Below are 20,311 nucleotides of genomic sequence, written 5' to 3'. Positions count from 1 at the left end.
AGACGTATTTTGCTACAAATAATTCCTTCTGGCATTACTGTTTGTTAAACAAGTTTTCAAATCTCAAAGAGGCTCCATGGGATGATTAGGGAACTAATTTTTCCCAATAATTTAACAAAGCAGAACCAGAATCCTTCAACTGAATTCATTTGCCTCTACTTATCCCACTGAATGCTAAGATGCTAGAAATGGTTTCCTTATTTGTAACTAGGAATGTTTCGGAATTGATAATAGTTTCTACGTCTGACTGCTGTCCTAAGAAACACAACATTTGGGTTGTTTTTTTAAAGACAAAGAATAGAAACATTTCAGCATTTATGAAAAGCCTATATATTTTAAATAAAAGTTATGCTTTCAGATCACTTGCTTCTCAAAGAGAAACTATAATAATGAATTAAAGTGAATTAACACCAGTTAATTCTTTTCAAGGTCTTCCTAGTATTTAGTCAAAATGGTAGGGTTGGTTTGATATAATTTGGGAAAAAGAAAAAAAAGATGCTTAGAATTAAAGCTCAGGACCCAAGGCAGAGAATTGCACACACAGACACAGATACACACTGGTGTAAATCTGTGATTGGACATTTCTCTCTGAGAGGCATCAAATTAATTAAGCCAATATATGGATAGTTTTGGTCTATGTACTCTTTCCACCAACATAATTCTGAGCAGGTTTCCTTGAAAATTTCGGGTAGTAGAGATTTTGATAAACAAATTTCTATATATATATATATATTACGACAGTATCTAACTTGGCCCTAAGTTCACCAATTCATGCAAATTCTAGTTTTGATTACAGGATAAGTAATAATACACACACATGAAAATCACTTTTTTTTGCATTATTCCTTTGGTAAATATTGATTCTTATCATCTTATTAAATAGGAAATTTTTCTTCCGATAGCTCAAAGTAGGCTTTCTGGAATGACATCCTCCCCATATCTTTCTTTACCACAGTGTTGTGTATACTGTTCCGTATTATTATTATTATTATTATTATTATTATTATTATTATTATTATTATTATTATTATTATTATTATTATTATTATTATTATTATTATTATTATTATTATTATTATTATTATTTGAAAGTTATTTTCAAAGGATCCTGCAATACACAAATCTTTTACTGCTGTTGCTATGGATGTGGGAATAATATTAGTGGATAGCAATGATTACTTTAAGCAGAATTTTTTAAAATAAAATTAAGGACCTTCATTCCAAACTCTGGGATAAAAATTCATTTGTTAATTGAGATGTTAACTGAGATTGTACAAAATAATACTCTTACATCTTATGCAAAGGAAAGACTCTCTTCGCTTTCGTGAATGGAAAATTATGAGCTGAACCCCTTTTAGAGCAGTCTGAAAATGTATAAATGAAAAAGATGTATTGTTCTGAACCAAATATAATGCCAGAGTTAAATAAAAATACGAGATATTGCATATCTTTATTCCAGTCAATGAATGGTGTTGCCTGGGGGGGGGGGAGGTGTATTAAACACAGCCCCCAGGTATCTCTTTTTGGCAAATAAAAGGCTTTTTTAAATGGAGGACAGAAGGAAAGGCCCAATATTTGAAAGAAAGAAAGGAAGGAAGGAAGAAAAGGAAAAATAACCAACTCTAGCACTGCCAGATTATCACAAACCATCAAGAACTTTTGTCTCTTTCATTTTGCCAAGTTGAATCAAGTTGAATTAAATATGTCCACCATTTTGGCAAAGTTAAGACTTAGCCACTACAGTTTCTTTTGCAGCTGCTCAAACAAGTTACCGCCACAGGTACTGGGCTACTATAGCAGCCAAAGAAAGTAATAAAAGGAAGTATGAAGGCAAAAGTACATTGCTGTTATTTCCGCCAATGCCTTGTCCTGACTGTTTAGGCATAGGATGTATTTCTGGTGGCCGGGTGCTAGAATTCTTGGACAGTCTTTTCCCACAGACTTCATCCAGGCAGGTATCACCGCTTCCAGAACCACTGTTGTCATCACCTGGCCAACACAAAATTCAAATTAGTATGTACTTCTTCAAAAAACTGAATTCTAGCCAATATCTTTTTTGTAGATATTGTAGGTTAATCTGCAATTGCCTGTCATGCAGAATAGAAGAAGGCAGAATTAGATTCAACTCCAGCATTATCTTTCTTTTTCAAAATGTTAGTGGGTCCTAGATTGACTCCCTGGCTCGTCATAGAATTTAACAATAGTGGGTGGCTATAATGGTAAAAGCTGCATCCCTTTGTACATATCTTTGGAAGTATGTTCAGAACCAAGTGGAGAACTGAAATGGCAGAGAACATCATGGAGAGCACAGGAAAGGGTGGGAAGCAACCTAATTATTTTGCCTGGGAAATGAGTATTTCATGGTGACTATGCCTATCATGACAACTTCTTGGTAAGCTTCCACCCTGCAATTTAGCAATTTTGAAACACAGCCTAAGATATATTCGTCATGCTTTAGATCTACCTACCAGTCCAAAATGCTTGGAAATCTTGAATTAAAGTAAAGAATTAGATTCAGACAAATTTCACATTAGTCTTGCAATAGGAATATTAATTTTAAGAAAGATTCTTAAATTAATTATAAGAATTAATATAGGAAAAGGAATGACAAAACCAACCTGGGAGTGAAATGAAAAGGGGGATCAGCCTAGAATCATTACATAGCCTCAAGCTAAGAAAGTCCAACGCTTGTTCTTGAGTGCCGCTGGCCCGTAACTAACTAACCAGGTGTTGAACATTAGTTCAGAAGATTCTTGGGCATAGGCTTCAGCAATAAATCAGTTTAATTGAACCTTCATGGGTGGACCTGATCTCTCATGCCTCACAATTTTGGAGTCTCCAAATTTGGTTGCTTGCTTGCAGATATTTCATAACCTGACTGATATTACTTAGTTGGGTAATGAAATATCTGCAAGGAAACAAACAAGCTTGGAGAACACTGAGGACTCCAAGTTCATCCTGAGTTACCTAAATTCTCTTCTTCTGAAATTATAAGAATTCTTATGCTATGGGGGCGCCATTTGGGACAGAATTTATTTCACATATTAATCTGGATGATTCACACTACTTTCATTACCCATTATACAATGCCTTAACTGTCACTCACTCACTCGATTAACTTTGATTAGTGTATGAGAGTTGTGGATACATGCATTTTTGGTAATACCTGACAAAAAGAAAGACATTTGGATTATCAGTAAACATTAATGCTTCTGACACTTGAGCAATGCCTTCTTCTAGATTAAAAATCCAGTCCTTGAAAATTAACAGGGGGATAATTGTCCAGTGTTCTGAACACTGAGTATCACAACTGTGTATGAACCTCTCTTTTGCTTATTAAACATGCAATGTTATGAATAGTCCCATTTTCTCAAGCTTGTACCTACTTGTATCCTGGAAATCCACATCATTTCCATTGTATGCATTGCGCAATCGATTTGTCATAATCTTCAGCTGCATGATTTGCTGGCGAATAGTCATGTCCGGTTTGGTGATGTCGACCTCAACCTCTGGGTTATTGATCTGATTGGCTAGACCATCTCCCATCACATCTGGAAGGTATCTGTAAAGAGTATGTATATGTTCATGCTGAAAGCTAATTCTGGAGAACTGGACTTCATGGAGATCCAACTGGACTTACTCAGTGGGTGGGAGCCTAACTCACTCTTTTAAAAAAAATTGATTTCCCATTTTCTTTTCTTATTGTTATCCACTAGCTAGTTACCATGGGAAAGTGGCAAAAGAAAAGAGATAGAATAAAAAAATAAGAACAGAAGAAAAATGAAAACTGATTGTTTTGGTCACTATCTCATCTTTGTATTTCATGAATCTAGTCAGTGATCCTTTAGACATGAATTATGAACTTCTGCTTGATACTTTTTTGCCTTTGGCCCAGGAATATAGTGGAAATATTGGAGCCTGTGGAAAATTTGTCCCTGGAAGAGGAAGACAGCCTCAAAGTAAGTCTGACTTCTGAAAGTGAATCAGTTTTTCAGGCTATACTAAATTTGAGAGAGGTTACAAGTCTTTCCACTGTTCTGACAAGCTGATAGCTGTGGTACTGGGCTTCCTCTTCTGATAAATGGCAAATTTATTTTAGTGTTTAAACAGAAGGCAGCAGCCTTCCTTGAAGACTGTCAAGAACTGGTTCTCAATCTTTGGTCCGGGGACCCCTGGGAAGTGATGATATAATCACAGGGGATCCACAAAGGCATGAAGAAATTTACGATCTATATCTTGAGTTAAGTCTTAGTGGTATTTAAAGGGATCCATGGTGAAGAAAGGGTGGAGAACCCCTGACCTAGGGAAATGGAAGTATAATATCAATGAATTTTGTGAATAGCTGCCTAAGCTTTTTTAGACCAGTCTTCTCTTTTGAGCTTCACCTGTCTAAATAAAGATAGGACAATTAATTATTGCCTCATCTCATTTAATTTCTTTCCTATCCACCTCTGTAATAACATTTTACTTTTCCAAGCTCTAAAACTTCATAAAAATTGTAGATGAGAGTATGAGTTTCCCAATGTGGCTGGCTTGTGTCTGATAATCCCTAAAACACTGGATTTTTTTTGATGTGGTTATTTGAAGAGTTACTTCTCAATATCAACTTACCTGCATATATAAGTCATTTCTGATGCCCCTCTTATATGTCCCAACAAGCTCCAAGGTCTGTTTAGTTGAAACTAAAGAAAAGTCAATACTTTCTGGTGACTATGTCACACTCTATAATTTATGTGATAAGGTGGCACATCTCATTTTTTTTCAGTAACAATTTTCCAAAAATTGTCAAATATTTTCAAGAAATGCTTCTACTAAGAAATTTATGCACTGTTTTAAATTTTTAAAAAGATGTTTTTTTTAAAAAAGTTGATTATTGTGTATCAATGTATGTGATACACAATAGTACAATACAAAAGGAAATTTGAAATGTTTATTTGCTACGCATAACCTAAATGTTTTGAAGCATGGTATAATAAATGGGCCTCATTATTTCACAGCTGATTAGCCTTACCTGTTTTTGGTCATTCCGTTCCAGCACCTATCCTCATTTACAGAACCAGATGATATTTTTTCATTGCAAAGTGTTGATGGGAGAAGAGCCCAGAAATCTCTTATGTCCCTCAGCTTCCCTTTGGCATCTAAAACCTGTCATTAGGAAGAGTAATTAAGATTGAAAAAAACACTTTAACATCAACAGCTTTACATTCTGTACATTCTGTATTTACATTATAAATGCATTCCAAGACCATTCAAATAGAGGACAATTGTAATGTGACTAAAAACAAAATAAACTAAAAACAACATTTGTTTCTGTTTCGTTTCTATTCTATTCTATTCTATTCTATTCTATTCTATTCTATTCTATTCTACCCTACTCTATTCTCTGCTGTAACCATCCCTGGACTGTTACCCATTTTAGTATATAACAACAATTAAAGATACATTATTTTATACATTAAATTGGCTTGTAATAAAATCTCCAGTCTAGAAATGCTAGCTTGCATAAAATGGTATGGCTATGCTTGAGATAAAATTAATTTTTGGTTATATTTATCACATAGTGTCACAACTGATCAATATTATTCTTATCATTATCTGGGAATATTACACATGGCATTAAAACTACAAAGGCTAGTAAACTAGTCTACATCTCATCGATTTTATTAAAAAGTGTTATGTGAAAGCCTTGATTTTCAAAAGCCATAATGGGTGTCAGAGGTCTACATCTGTGGGGCAATCAAATGATAACAACGGCATATAGATTGTGACATGAAGGAGGAGTAAATGGGAAAGGGCATACATTAACAAATGAAATGAAAAATAATAGCTATATATTATAACTGAAACTACGAAAAGGCAAGGATTAAAGAGATAATGGTATAAGAATGAAGGCCATGAGATGGCCATGAAAATTCAAGAAAGAAATTAAAGAAACAACTGTTGAAGTAGGATGACTGCATGAGTCCTGCAGGAAAAAGTATTAGAAGACAGATGAAATGAGTGAAATTAAAAACAAAAGTGATAAGATATTTTGAGAGGAAACCGAACTGAAGGATGACTGGAGGGACTATTTTTGAATTTTATATGAGAATGAAACGGAGGTTTTGAAAAATGGATATACTGTTTGTATGAAAAAAAATGGATGAAATGGAAACTTGAAATGCTTCAAGAAAATGGGAAAATGATAAGTTTGTATGTATAAATTGCAAAAGCAGATGTAGTTTGCTTAGTGCTGTGATAGTATGACTTTTTTAAATGTGTGAAGATTACAGATCCGACTGAGTCTTGAAAGAATGTCATTTTTCTTCCTTTCTGCAAAGGTAAGTCATGAGAAAAAAGGCAAATCCTACAGGAAGATTAGTTTATGTGTAGCTGGGAAGATGTTTTGCAAGAATTGGGACTGAAAGGGTACAAGAGAGGACAGGAGGCAAAATTTAGGAAGACCACTATAGTGTTATGTTGGGGAATGCATGTGCAGATCAGATTTTTGCTCTAACTGAGAAATGTAAGAAAGGGAAAAAGATACTTTAAAAATTGTAGGTGGCAAAACAAGAAAATATAACATTAGGAATATATAAATATTAAATACAGACCAAGAAACTTTTAATGGCATAAATTTTCAGAGGCAACGTTCTGAGATAACACTTTTTATATCTGATAAAGACTTCATATTTTTATGATTTTATGTCTAGTTTGCACTTCTGCTTTGGATTTATACAATAATAATGAAAACGGAATAACAAATCTGATCAATAAAGCAAATGAGAAAATATTCTTGATTGTTTTCTTTTTTTGAAGAATGTGGCTGATAGAATTCTTTAGTGTAGAATAAAGACTAGCAATGGAAATGGAACTTTGGATGCTATTGAAAGACATCCCAAAACAAAAGCAGGAGAAAGGCTATGTTTCAAGACACTGTTAAGGAAAATAAACTGGCTACTCCATACTAAAATATTTACAGTTAAGACACTTTCACTGCACATTGATGCAATAATTCTCAATCGAGAAAGTCTATTTATGTATCTTCTGCAAAGTAGTGGCAGATCACATTTACCTGATTTAAATCTTATGTTAATAATCAGGGGGATTTTGTTGCCAGTGCTAGCAGTGTTTAGATGTTGGATACAATCCGGGGAGACTCAACCCATCAGCTGTCTCTATTTTACAAACATATTATGTTCTTTCAAAGTGTTTATCTTCTTTCAAAGATTGGCTGTAGTTTAGCTGAACTGCAAAGGGATCCCAGAATGATTTTATACAGTGAGTACAGCAGGCTGGTGTCCCTTTTTCCTTTCCTTTAGAATCACACCTGGTCCTACTATTGCTTCCTTTGCCTGATGTGTATGTCAGTTCTCAGTGATCTTCCCTCCTGTTTGCTGCTACCAATATTCTATCCCTTGGCCCTTCTCTCTCAATCTCTCAGCATCTTCTCTCCCTTTCCAACCCCTAGCTCAACAGCTACCAGAATAAGCAGATACTGGCTCAGAAGCATGCCAAGCAAATCATTCGCGATAGCCTCTGTAATTATTACACAAATATTGCAAAATTTTAGAGATTTGCACATTTCTAAAATACATGATATAACTGCAATTTATGTTATTGTAAAGTATGGCTCTGAGTTGCCCATGATTACTAGATGAGATAGAAACATTTTTACTTGCAGAGAGTCTAAACATGTGAAAAATAACTCCTTATATTGGTAAGCAGGATTGCTAAGGATTTGGTGCGTTTTTATGGATGAACATGTGACAGCCGTGGCCAGGGGGGCGTTCCACCAGGTTCGCCTGGTGCGCCAATTGCGCCCCCTATTGGACCGGGACGCCTTACGCACAGTCACCCATGCGCTGGTGACGTCTCGCCTGGACTACTGTAACGCTCTCTACATGGGGCTTCCCTTGAAATGCACTCGGAGACTGCAGTTGGTCCAGAATGCGGCCGCGCGGGTGATTATGGGGAGTACCAAGTACTCCCATGTGACACCTCTCCTGCGCGAGCTGCACTGGCTTCCTGTGGTCTATCGAGTGCGTTTCAAGGTTTTGATTACGATCTTTAAAGCGCTCCATGGCTCAGGACTTAGTTACCTGCGGGATCGTATTCTGCCCCATACATCCCTACGACCCATCCGCTCGCACAGAGAGGGACTTCTCCAGGTGCCGTCTACCAGACAGTGCCATGGGGCGGTGCCTAGGAGCAGAGCCTTCTCTGTGGCGGGCCCAGCCCTGTGGAATGACCTCCCCCCGGATATTAGGACCACTACTGACCTCCGCTCCTTCCGTGTCAAGCTCAAGACCCACCTTTTCCAAATAGCTGGCCTGGCTCGACCATAACTTCGTAACGCTCCTGATGGGTTTTTTAATTTAGTAATTTTATCTAAGGGGATTTTAAATTGTATTTTTAACTGTCTTGCACTTATAAGTCAATCCTCCTCTATGCACATATGTATATGTCTTTGTTCTTTTGTATATATGTTTGTTTCATGTGTATTTTTATCCGTTTGATTGTACGCCGCCCCGAGTCCTTCGGGAGAGGGTTGCGGCTAATCAAATAAAATTATTATTATTATTATTATTATTATTATTATTATTATTATTATTATTATTATTATTATTATTATTATAAAAGTGTCTTTTGATGATTGGCTAAAAGGGTACTTTCATTTTTACAGGTTAGTGATGTGTATTCTTCCAATGAAAGAAAGGCTCCATACCGAAGCTAAACGGTGCTTACACTGTGTGTATTCCTTTACACAATGAACATCTTTACAAGGCCTAAGGAACATTTTGATTAACAGATTACACAAGTAGTTCTAGTGCAGAGTTAAATCAAACAAACCCTCTGCACTCACAAATTTCTCTGAACTAAGCCCAGGAGGTTTATCTTCAGTGACATATTTCCCCCGCCTCTTCTTATCTTCCACATTGGCAGCTTTTGTACTGAGTTTGGGATTTCCACAACCTTGAAAAATCTGGGGAAATAAAAGAAAACCACATTTAAGGAAAAAAAGGAAGTTCTACCAGGTAAATCTCTGCACATTGACTTCCCCAATATTAAATTTACTTAAAATTCATTTCAAATATGAAGACATTCTGATTTCCTATATATTTCATACTAGTATTTTTGTTTTGTTTGTTTCAAATGGCTGATTTAAAAATGTATAGCACAATGAGTTCTATTTTTCTAAGTTGCTTAAGCCCTCAGAAACTAGTATCGATATGGGATGCCATATATGCATAATAATTAGTGAATTTAAAAACCCCACCCTAGAGCTTTCTTTTGTTGGTTTCCTTAGCAATCTAATGATTAATGGATTTTGAAGCCATTCTCACTCTGAACTGATGGCTTTATATCACTATATTTTAGGCAGCAGTACTATGTTCTCTCTTTTTCTTTCTGTCAGTCTATTGGTGACTTATTTTCTTGCTAGTCAGTTCCTGATGCACTTTCTTTTAGCAGCTTAATTACAATTCTTCTGTTCCATGAGAATAATAGCTGGGGTCCAAGACCTCAAATTATGCTGTTCACATCAGGGTCAATTGGATAGGAAGCTGCAGGGTTTGTGATGGAGCAAATTTCTTTTATGCTGGGCTAAAATATTACACTCTGTTCAGGAACACATATAGGATAAATGTTTGGTAATCAAAGGTGATGAGGAAGAGACAGATAAATCTCACAGTGAGCTCACTCTAATACTGGGAAGGAGTCAGTGAGCTCACTCTTATACTGGGAAGGAGACACATTCCGGTCAACACTACAAATTAAAGATGACAGGTCTAGGGTTTAATAATTCTTATATGACAGTAAAAGTGGATTTCCACCTATTGAGCTCTGAAGAATTGCAAGAATAACATGTCTATTTTTTATTAGTAGAAACAATGGAATCCTCTCGTGGTAACTTGTCATTAAATGTCACTGGCTCAGAATACCCAGGGTGTGATCCAAAGTCAGTTGGCATGCTTAGGTGACTGTTTACAGGAAATACCATGAATATTCAGGGGAGGTGGGGGGAGGAGCAATAAGAAAAATACAGGCAATTAAATATATAAGAGGTAAATATTCTGAAGTTCACAATTTAATTCTTACTTTGGCTGTTATAGATTCTTTATTTTCTTGCATGTTTGAAATGGCTTCAGCAATCCTAGCATGAATTGTACCAATTACAACGTCTACATTAGATGGTCCATCAAAACGATCAGCCACCAACAGTAATGAATCTATTGGGGAAAATAATAAAATGATACTGATTAAGAAGCATACGAAACAAATCATTTGAGATGGCTTTTTTATAATTACTATAATAAGTATTGAAAATGCAACATGCATCAATGGAATATTTTATATATTTATATCCTAGATATTTAGAAACCATGATTTTACCTACACCTACAAAGATCAGAACAGTGGAAACAGTAGCATTTCCTGTGATACTTAATGTAGGCAAAAGTTGTACTTTAGAGAGACAGGATTGGAAAAGTATTGACACTTTCGAACTTCGGTGCCGGAGAAAACTCTTTATGGTATGGATAACAAACCAACTAAACAAATGGAACATCAAACATATGAATGCAGCATTCTCACTCAAGGCAAATATGAATAATCTTATCCCCTCCTATTTTAGACTCATTATCCAAAACCCTAGGGCAGGGGTGTCCAAACGTGGGAACTTTAAGACTTGTGGACTTCAACTCCCAGAATTCCCCTGGCTGGGGAATTCTGGGAGTTGGAGTCCACAAGTCTTAAAGTTCCCAAGTTTGGACACCCCTGCCCTAGGGTCTTTTGTGAAGTCTGTAATGGTGGATGGCCTCAATTAAAATGGCAATGTACTGTTGAAAAACCTGTAGGATCGAAAGACAGATCGTCACGAAGAAAATCTATGTATGTGGTTGTCATTAAGAGTCAACACTGGCCGAAAACATTCAATCAATCAATTAGTTTAGATCCGGACAAACAGTTAAATATTGTCCCACTCAAAGAAAGAAGGATAAAGTGCTACAATAAATGTAAGAATATTTAAATAGCAACATACAAAACAAAATGTTATAATTATGCTTGAGAACTATTTTTCAATTTTTAAACTTTTTCTACATGAATGTGCCCAGGTAGTTTACTAGAAATAGAGTTCAATTTGAAGGTGACTGAACTTTTTACTCATTGTTAAAAAAATTCTTTTTCTGAAGTCATTAATTTTTTTAACTGCTTAAAATCATCCAATCTGTGGTACTGATGAATACTTGGAGATTCTATAGCCTGGTGTCTTGTGAAAAACTTGAAAGACTCATAATCCATTATGGGAACTATGGAATTTCAAAAGTATGGAGAATTACATAAAGGAAGAAGTGATGCTTCAAAGGTATCGAAAATATTCCTCTAATGCATGCATCAATTGATCTCCAACCTTGCATTGCTTAACTAAAAGGAAACAAAAGAGCTAAAAAAAAAAATGTCAATGAAAGCAATTTTTTCAGGCAGGCATCTGTAGATCTTACCAATCATGTTCTTCCATTCAGTGTCCAGGTCAGCATGATTGCCCAGGCAGCCCTTCAAGACATTACGGCAATAGCTATTACATGGCTTAATGTTTGACATGCCCCGACAGTGTGCACAATACATCAATTTCATAATAGCACGACTGCAAGACTGGCTCAAAGGGACCTTAAAAACAAAGAAACCATTATTTCTTAAGGACATAATATAACAATTGTCAAACACAACATGTAACCTAAAACGCAACCCAGTATTTAAAAGGGGAAAAAGTATTTTTGTACGTGTGTAGAGATAATCTATATAAAATTTAAAACTAAGTGCATTAAATAGACAACTAGTTTGTTTCTTATATGAAATCCTTGGACACAGCCCACTTAATTTCAAAGTAGGACTACTTTTCAGAGATGATCAGAATGAAAAATTTCAAAATCCTTGAAAACCATGCATTCTAAGACCCACCTATTCCAAGCAGCTGGCCTGGCTCAACTTTGATCTAACCATATCGCTCCTGACGGGTTTTTAACTGGGTATTTTAATTATATTTAATTTCTAGGGGTTTTATATACTGTATTTTAACTGTTTTTATCAATCGACCTCCTCCTTGTGTATGTTTCAGTGTATGTCTTTGCTATATGTTTGTTTTGTTTACATATTTATTTCGTATGTTTCGTTGTACGCCGCCCCGAGTCCTTCGGGAGAGGGTGCGGCTAAGAAATAAATATATTATTATTATTATTATATTATTATTCTGAAATCTGAACATTTAGAATATATTCAGGTCTAAATTGTTTCTTTGATGTCCTGCCAATTTAAAAAAGGACAGAAGAATAAAGAAACAAGCACATAAATATTACAGATGCCAGCAATGGTTCTAAAATACTTTCCCCCCTTCTGTTCAATCATGTCCGATTCTTGGAGACTGCCTGGGCAAGTCCTTGAAGTTTTCTTGGCAAGGTTTTTCAGAAGTGGTTTGCCATTGCTTCCTGCCTAGGGCTGAGAGAAAGTGACTGGCCCATGATCACCCAGCAGGCTTTGTGCCTAAGGAAGGACTAGAACTCACTGTCTCCTGCTTTCTAGTCTAATGACTTAACTGCTACACTAATAAGATATCTATAAAGAATTGTCAAATTGCAAATGATATAATAACACCATGTTTATTTGCTTATTCAGCCAGGTAGTGCAGAATTTGAAGAGCATCACCATGATTTACCATACCAAGGTAAAGGTAAAGGTTCCCCTCACACATATGTGCTAGTCGTTCCCAACTCTAGGGGGTGGCGCTCATCTCCGTTTCAAAGCTGAAGAGCCAGAGACATCTGTGGTCAAATGGCTGCCATGACTAAATGCCGAGGTGCATGGAATGCTGTTACCTTCCCACCAAAGGTTATTCCTATTTTTCTACTTGGATTTTACATGCTTTCGAACTGCTAGGCTGGCAGAAGCTGGGACAAGTAACGGGAGCTCACTCCATTATGTGGTGTTGTGGATTCAAACTGCCGAACTGCCAACCTTTCTGATTGACAAGCTCAGTGTCTTAGCCACTGAGCCACCACGCTCCTTACCATATCAAAGCCTACTGAAAATCAAACATGAAATAATCTCTGAATATTCAGTATCAACTGTTCCAGAGGATTTTTTAAAAGCTCTAATGACAGAATTGTGGTTATGTATTTATGTACATTATGTACCTATGTATAAATAAATAAACTTTGGCAAAAAATTTACTAAAATTTCCATGAATCTGAAATCAGACAATAAAGTCAGTATTTGACAAGTTTCCTCATTTCCATCACTATGGGTCTCAATTCAATTATTGTATCAAAACATAGGTAGTATTAACTGTAATTTAGAACTCAAATAAAGTTTGAACTTTGAAAAATACAAGAGATAATGGACTTTTTCCTCATCTATTTTGTCTTATGTTATCTATTGTAATATACCTCAGAAATGTATTAAATTCTTGTTATTGATCAGGTTATAGATATGATGGGAAAATTCTGATGGCCAAACTAAAAGGTAGTTAGCAAAAAGCATAGTTTTCAACTTCATTTCAAATCTCAGTTTATGAATCTGGGTTGCTAGTCAACAGAAAAACAAGATATTGACCACTAATTTTATTATGCACCTTTACCAAGCAGGATATGTCATTGACATCCTTCAGTCTCGAAAGACTATGGTATTGTGCTCTGGAAAGAGTTCCTAAAACAGCATTTGGTGTGACTAAAGGCCAATATAAGAGTGGCACACTGAGGGCAATCTGCCCAGACCCCTGATTTTACTGGTTTCGGGACTGCCTCTTTGCCTCGGCCTGCCGAACAAGTGTCTCTTCAAATTGGAGAAGGCCATGCTGCACCTTAAGCCTCCAAGCTGAATGATCAGAGGTGAAGGTTTCCAAGCTTTTAATGTCTATTCCCAAGGCCTTTAAATCTCTCTTGCACATATCCTTGTATCATAGTTGTGCCCTCCCTCTGGGGCGCTTTTCCTGCATTAATTCTCCATACAGGAGATCTTTTGGGATCCAACCACCAGCCATTCTCATGATATGCCCAAGCCAGCATAGATGTCACTGTTTCAATAGTGCATACACTACCACATGGATTCGTAACTGGCTGACCAACCGCACTCAATGTGTAGTCCTCAATGGAATTGCATCTACATGGAGGGAAGTATGCAGTGGAGTACCCCAAGGCTCTGTTTTAGGCCCAGTACTCTTCAACATCTTCATCAATTATTTGGATGAGGAAATAAATGGGAACTCGTCAAATTTGCAGATGACACCAAGCTGGCAGGAACAGCCAACATTCCAGAAGGCAGGCATAAGATACAGAAGGATCTTGACAAACTTGAACATTGGGGACTATTTAATAAAATGAAATTCAATGGTGAAAAGAGTAAGGCTCTACATTTAGGCAAGAAAAACAAAGTGTATGGGTACAGTATAGGTGGTACCTTGCTCAATAGTAGTAACTGTGAGAGGGATCTTGGAGTCCTAGTGGACAACCATTTAAATATGAGCCAGCAGTGTGCAGGAGCTGCCAAAAAAGCCAACATAGTTCTAGGTTACATAAACAGAGGGATAGAATCAAGATCACGTAAAGTGTTAATACCACCTTGGTAAGGCCACACTTGGAATACTGCATTCAGTTTTGGTCACCACGATATAGAAAAGATGTGGAGACTCTAGAAAGAGTGCAGAGAAAAGCAACAAAGATGATTAGGGGACTGGAGACTAAAACATATGAAGAACGGTTGCAGGAACTGTGTATGTTTAGCTTAAGAGAAAGAAGGACCAGGGGAGACATGATAGCAGTGTTCCAATATCTCAGGGGTTGCCACAAAGAAGGGGGAGTCAAACTATTTTCAAGTATAGTATAGAACAAGAAGCAATGGGTGGAAACAAATCAAGGAGAAAAGCAACTTAGAACTGAGGAGAAATTTCCTGACAGTTAGAACAATTAATCAGTGGAACAGCTTGCCCCCAGAAGCTGTGAATGCCCCAACACTGGAAGTCTTTAAGAAGATGTTGGATAGACATTTGTCTGGAATGGTATATGGTTTCCTGCCTAGGCAGGGGGTTGGACTAGAAGACCTCCAAGGTCCCTTCCAACTCTGCTATTGTATTCTATTATTGTATTGTAAGTTTCAAATCAAACTAAAGAAGAACAAAGTTATCCAATTTCTACAATATGATCTTGAACATATCCTGGCTATTTTCAAGATTGCTAGGAACTGCTTTGAAGTCCTAAACTTCACAAGTAAGGAACCAGAGGAACTATGGAATGAAATCAAAGAAGTAAAGAATGAATGGAAAAGAGGAGTTCCGGTTCTGGCGGCAGCGGCGACGGGCAGCTCTTTGCCCGCTCCGGCTCTCCGGTGGGCTTCCCCACTCCTTGGGGGGCACAGGACACCCCTCAGAGGGGTCCTGCCGGAGGGGCGGCATCGCGGGGAGCTCCTGCAGCGGCGGCGGCCGGCGGGAGGTCTCTCGCGCGCCCAAGGCACCGGGGAGCTAGATCGGAGGGCGCCTCACGTTTCTGCGCCTCGCGCCTCGCTAAAGCCGTCTGGAGAATGAAGCAATTGAAGGAAGCAGCTGCGGTGCGGTGAGGTTGCTTCTCTCTTCATGCCCTATTTTGCACGAAGAATTAGTCAGCTTTCCTTAAAATAACTTTCGGAGTATTCTGGAGGCGCGGCTGGAGGGAGGGGGTTTCCCCCCCCCCTTGGACAAGCGGCGAGGAATAATTTTGCTCTCAGCCCCCGGGGAAGGAGGAGGGGGGAGAGCCAACGAATGAAGCCTCACCCAGGTTGAGATGATTTTCTTTTCAACTTAATTTCACTTTCTACTGTGATTTGAGGACTTTTGGAACTTTTTAAAACTTTGTTATGCCTCTGTGCCCAAAACTGGCAGGGCAAGATGGCACACTTCCGTTGTCTTTATGAATTGTGAAACCTGACTCCACCTTTAAAATTCAGGCTTCCGGTCTTTGTCTCCGTGTCTCCCAGAGGAATCTCTTGTGGATTGGTATTTTTTGAACTTTCTAGGGGAAACCTTTCATCTATTGCCAGACTTATTAGAGAGATTCTCTTCTGCTTGGTTCTTCTGCTCCCGGACCTCACCTGGCTACCCTTCTTTTCTAACTGTTTATCTTATATATGGACTGAACTTCTAATGTTATAAAGGATGGCATCCAAAAGACCACCTCCTGGGAAACCTGGCTTTGCCACGTCTGCTCCAACATCTGTAACATCCAGTCCAGCCACACAGTCAAAGATAACAGAACTGATGCAACCTAAGACTATAGAGATGGACTTTCAACAAATGCTTCAACAAATTTTACAGGGCCAGGAGGAAATCAAGAAACAGCTAAGGGAAATGAAAGATGAAATTAAAGAAAATCAAGCCCAAATTTATAAGAACTCACAGAGACTGGATCTTGTGGAAGGGGAGGTGGAGGAGGTGAGGGGGGTGGTGGAAGCTGTGCAGAAAGGGAACAAAGATCTTGACATCCAACAGATGAAATTAGAATTTGAGAGAATGTCCTATTATCTTAGATTTCAAAATGTTATAGAAGAAGATGGGGAAAATATAAGGGACATCATGACAAACATTCTGGCTGACTACACACACAAAGAAAAACAACAGATGGGGTGGGATATAGACCTGGTTTATAGAGTGAACTCAGCTTATGCTAGAACACACAATGTACCCAGGGAGGTTCACATTAAATTCCTTAGAAAAAGCACAAGAGATGAAATTCTGGGTGTACAAAGGGGGCAAGCATTGACATATCATGATATGGAGATAACCATTCTGAAGCAGATCCCTAAGAAGATTAGAGAAAAAAGAAAAAATTATTCGCAATTAGCGAATAAATTATACCAGAAAGGGGTGTGGTTTAGATGGTTGATGCCTGAAGGTATGCTGATATTCTGCGAGGAGACAAGAATTAGAATTAATTCACCCATAGAGGCGCAGGCCTTTATGGAAAAAAATAAAACACTCCTAGAGAAACCACCAGACACCACAACGGACACGCAGGACACGGGAGGGGCCAGAGCTCTGCCAGTGGAGGGAGATGGGGCAATAGCAAGAAGACTCAGATCACAAAAATAAACAAGAAAATCATATTATTATAAATTGACCGAAAGTGAAAATGGAATTATATTTGGATTTTATACTGTAATGTTTAATTTGATTGAATTTAATAATAGAACTAATATGCTGATTGTAATCAATTATATACTAATGCATTATATATAAATGTATACTATGGGTATGGAGGGAGGGGGGCCTCACACATTTTGCAACTGCCAAAATTTGTATACCTGTCCATTTACCCTTTTCCCTATAAATCTTGAAAAACCAATAACATTTTATTACAAAAAAAAAAAAAAGAATGAATGGAAAAGAGACTGCCAATAGACAGAAGAAAGTAAACTGGAAGTCAGAACGATGGTGGAAACCGTCCATAAAAGAAGCCAAAGCCAAGAAAGACAATGATCTCAGAAAGGACTTACAGAATTTAAGTGAGCCATTAGAATAGTCAAGAAACAATATTGGAATGTAAAGTCATCAAGATGGAAACAGACATAGATAAACAAGGAAAGAATTGTGATCCGATAGAACTGGGGTCATCAAAGGAGGTTCCAACAAAAAAATTGCATACTAAAGGATGGACAGTCATGAACTGATTCAAATAGGATCAATAATGCATTCTGAAGTAGCTTTTGGAGGTAACACAAAAATTATAATGGATCCTGAATATGTATACTGAAATTACTGGTAAGTCAATCCAGCCAAAGCATGGTAACAACTCTCCTGACATTGCTGTCTTGGTTATCTACTATAAATTACTAATAAAGCATAATGCTAACACAACATTAAATTATTTATTTAGATTTTTGTAACTTATCTTTATTATTTTTATAAATAAGATGGTGAACATACCTAATATTCCTTTCTCTTCCTATTTTCCCCACAACAACAACCTGTGAGGTGAGTTGGGCTGAGAGAGAATGACTGGCCCAAAGCCACCCAGCTGGCTTTCATTATACCAACCACCATCCTGCCAGAGGTGAATCTACCCATTCATTGAGAACAGTTCTCTGTCAAGCTTGCTATGAGACCATATGTAGAAGACGACCTTAACCCAGAAAAGGCAAATCCATTATCAAGGCAACAAGTAGATACACATGTCTTGACTATGGTAGGTCTACCTTGAATCTGAATTGCCATGAACAAGACAATGAGGCCTTTCTGTGGCACCTCCCATACTTTGGAATTCTTTACCCCTAACATCCATACAGCTCCCTCACTTCTTTCAGATATTCAAGGAGAGTTTAATTTCACTTGGCCTTCAGCCACTTTTTGATTTATCAACTTCTCAACATGGGGCAGAATTGATTTATTGGTAGCAAATGCATTACTAAAATAGCATTGCTTTTTATAATTTGATTTACTACTATTAATTCTGATCCCATTAAGCAGGAATTTTAGAGAGCTAAATTTTGGTTGGTGGGGTATCTCATTCAGATGTGTTCTAACAAGCTTTCATCAAAGAGAGGCATGTTCTGCTTGACACTTTAAGATCTCCTTTTACATTTAATTGAGGAATATTAAACACGTAATTTCCATGGCCATATTACAAAGTGGTTACAATTGTTTAGGTTGAGAATCCTGATAAATAATCTCTTTGTTCATAAGAAAAATGCACATTATACTATACAATGCATGAATAAATAATACGGAGAAGCAGGACATCAAGGCCAATGTTATATGATGTATTTTTAAAAGATCCATTTTATTATTTCTATGTCAAAGTATTCTGGCTGAGAATTCAATTATAGGTTACTTATTCATCAACTAAGCAACCCTTAGAATTATTTGTCTTTTTAAATAATTACCTTATAGGAAATCAGAGTAGTATGTCATTTAGCTTTGATATAATTTATGTTAAAACATTTTTACATTTCTTTTTAAAATATGCCAGGAAGCTCAGCAGTTTGCAGAGTTAACATAATTATAAGCGATATGAAAATAGAATTTACTAGTTTCTCAGATAAATACATAAGCAGAAAGCATATTACCAGCTCACATACGGGTATTAACGGCTAACTATAATTATTCAGACTTAAGTTATTCATAGGTATGCTCATTTAAATTAATTTGACTACAATTGTTTATACTATAAATATGGTAAGTCTATAATCAGCCCATTCAAATGAAATTCATTAACTTATTTTTATCCATCAAGGACACAAAAAGGTCAGAATTTTTAATGATGAACACAATCTCTACTGAATTAGGGATTAGTTTAGACTTTATAATCTGCTGTAGAGTATTTTTTCTTGATTTAAAAAGATTCATATTTTCATAAATTTTATAAAACTTGAAAACAGCGAATTAAAATAACACATACACAAAAGTCTAAAAAACAAAATTAAAATACAGATTTATTTTAATACAGGGATATATTGTATTTTAGTGCCTAATGGAATGCTACAAACACAGCAATAGTGCGATGCTTTATTCTTGATAAACAATTACATTTTATGAAAGCTGTCACCTACCAATATTGTCTACTTATGATCTAAGTTGAGAAATGCACTGACATGCCTTTGTGAGTTGTGCGTGGGGGAAGAGAGAGAATTAAATCAATGTGGCAATAAATAGTCCTTTATAAGACTGGATTCATGTATTTATTCTACCTAAATGACGGTATCAAAACAAGGCCCCTTGCTCCATGGTCACTTCCAATCCATAGCAAAGAAGAGAATTTTAACTGTTACAACACCTGTGTTGCAAAATGACTAATACTCCAAGTATTGTTGCTTGACATATATGGTATTTAGCATTCACCTTAAAAACAAACAGAAAACTAGCAGGTCCTTTATGAGGAAAAAAGACATCTGGATAGAGTGTGACAGCAAAATGAAAATGTATTATAATCCTCTATACTGAAGTGGTATTTATTTTCCTCAAACTGCTTGTCCAAGTCTATTAAGTTTAAGTTAAAGGGAATGTGTTTATTGATCCACCAAAAATATTTCTCAGTGGATGTGTGTGTGCATGTGTATGTACAGAGTAAATTGTAGCAATATTATCAGTAAATTTATTTCTCTGTGATAATCACTTCTTATATGCAGTTATCTGCTATTTGATTTAGAAAAGGAATTCCATAAAAGTCTTCTGAAGTTCCCCTATTCTAAGTTTCAGAATTGTCTGGCTGGCTGATGTGGAAATTCCAGGAACCTACATAACATAAAGAGCTTGGTAGGATGATGAGGGCAAGACTGATGAGGGGGAGAAGGAACTAGTGTACTCCTCTTCAATTTC

The 20,311-nt window shown here is 36.8% G+C and overlaps 1 protein-coding gene across 3 annotated transcripts in view; it reads right to left on the bottom strand.

The window, feature by feature from the left end:
* Window positions 1-1,431: 1,431 nt before the first annotated feature.
* GPC1 (glypican 1) overlaps window positions 1,432-20,311 on the bottom strand; it is a 223,017-nt gene continuing 204,137 nt past the window's right edge. For all 3 annotated transcript variants that reach the window (XM_081954331.1, XM_081954329.1, XM_081954330.1), the window contains 6 exons: window positions 11,484-11,649; window positions 10,081-10,211; window positions 8,846-8,965; window positions 5,012-5,145; window positions 3,387-3,562; window positions 1,432-1,989 (listed from right to left, as the gene is read on the bottom strand). In XM_081954331.1, coding sequence (XP_081810457.1) covers window positions 1,769-1,989; window positions 3,387-3,562; window positions 5,012-5,145; window positions 8,846-8,965; window positions 10,081-10,211; window positions 11,484-11,649 — 948 coding nt within the window. In that variant the 3' untranslated portion in view covers window positions 1,432-1,768. The remainder of the gene's footprint in view (window positions 1,990-3,386; window positions 3,563-5,011; window positions 5,146-8,845; window positions 8,966-10,080; window positions 10,212-11,483; window positions 11,650-20,311) is intronic.

Source organism: Natrix helvetica, assembly GCF_964273705.1.
Source record: "Natrix helvetica genome assembly, chromosome: 5".
Taxonomy (NCBI): Eukaryota; Metazoa; Chordata; class Lepidosauria; order Squamata; family Natricidae; genus Natrix; species Natrix helvetica.
Note: the sequence above shows the minus strand (reverse complement) of the source record. Positions and strands in the feature narration are given on the sequence as shown.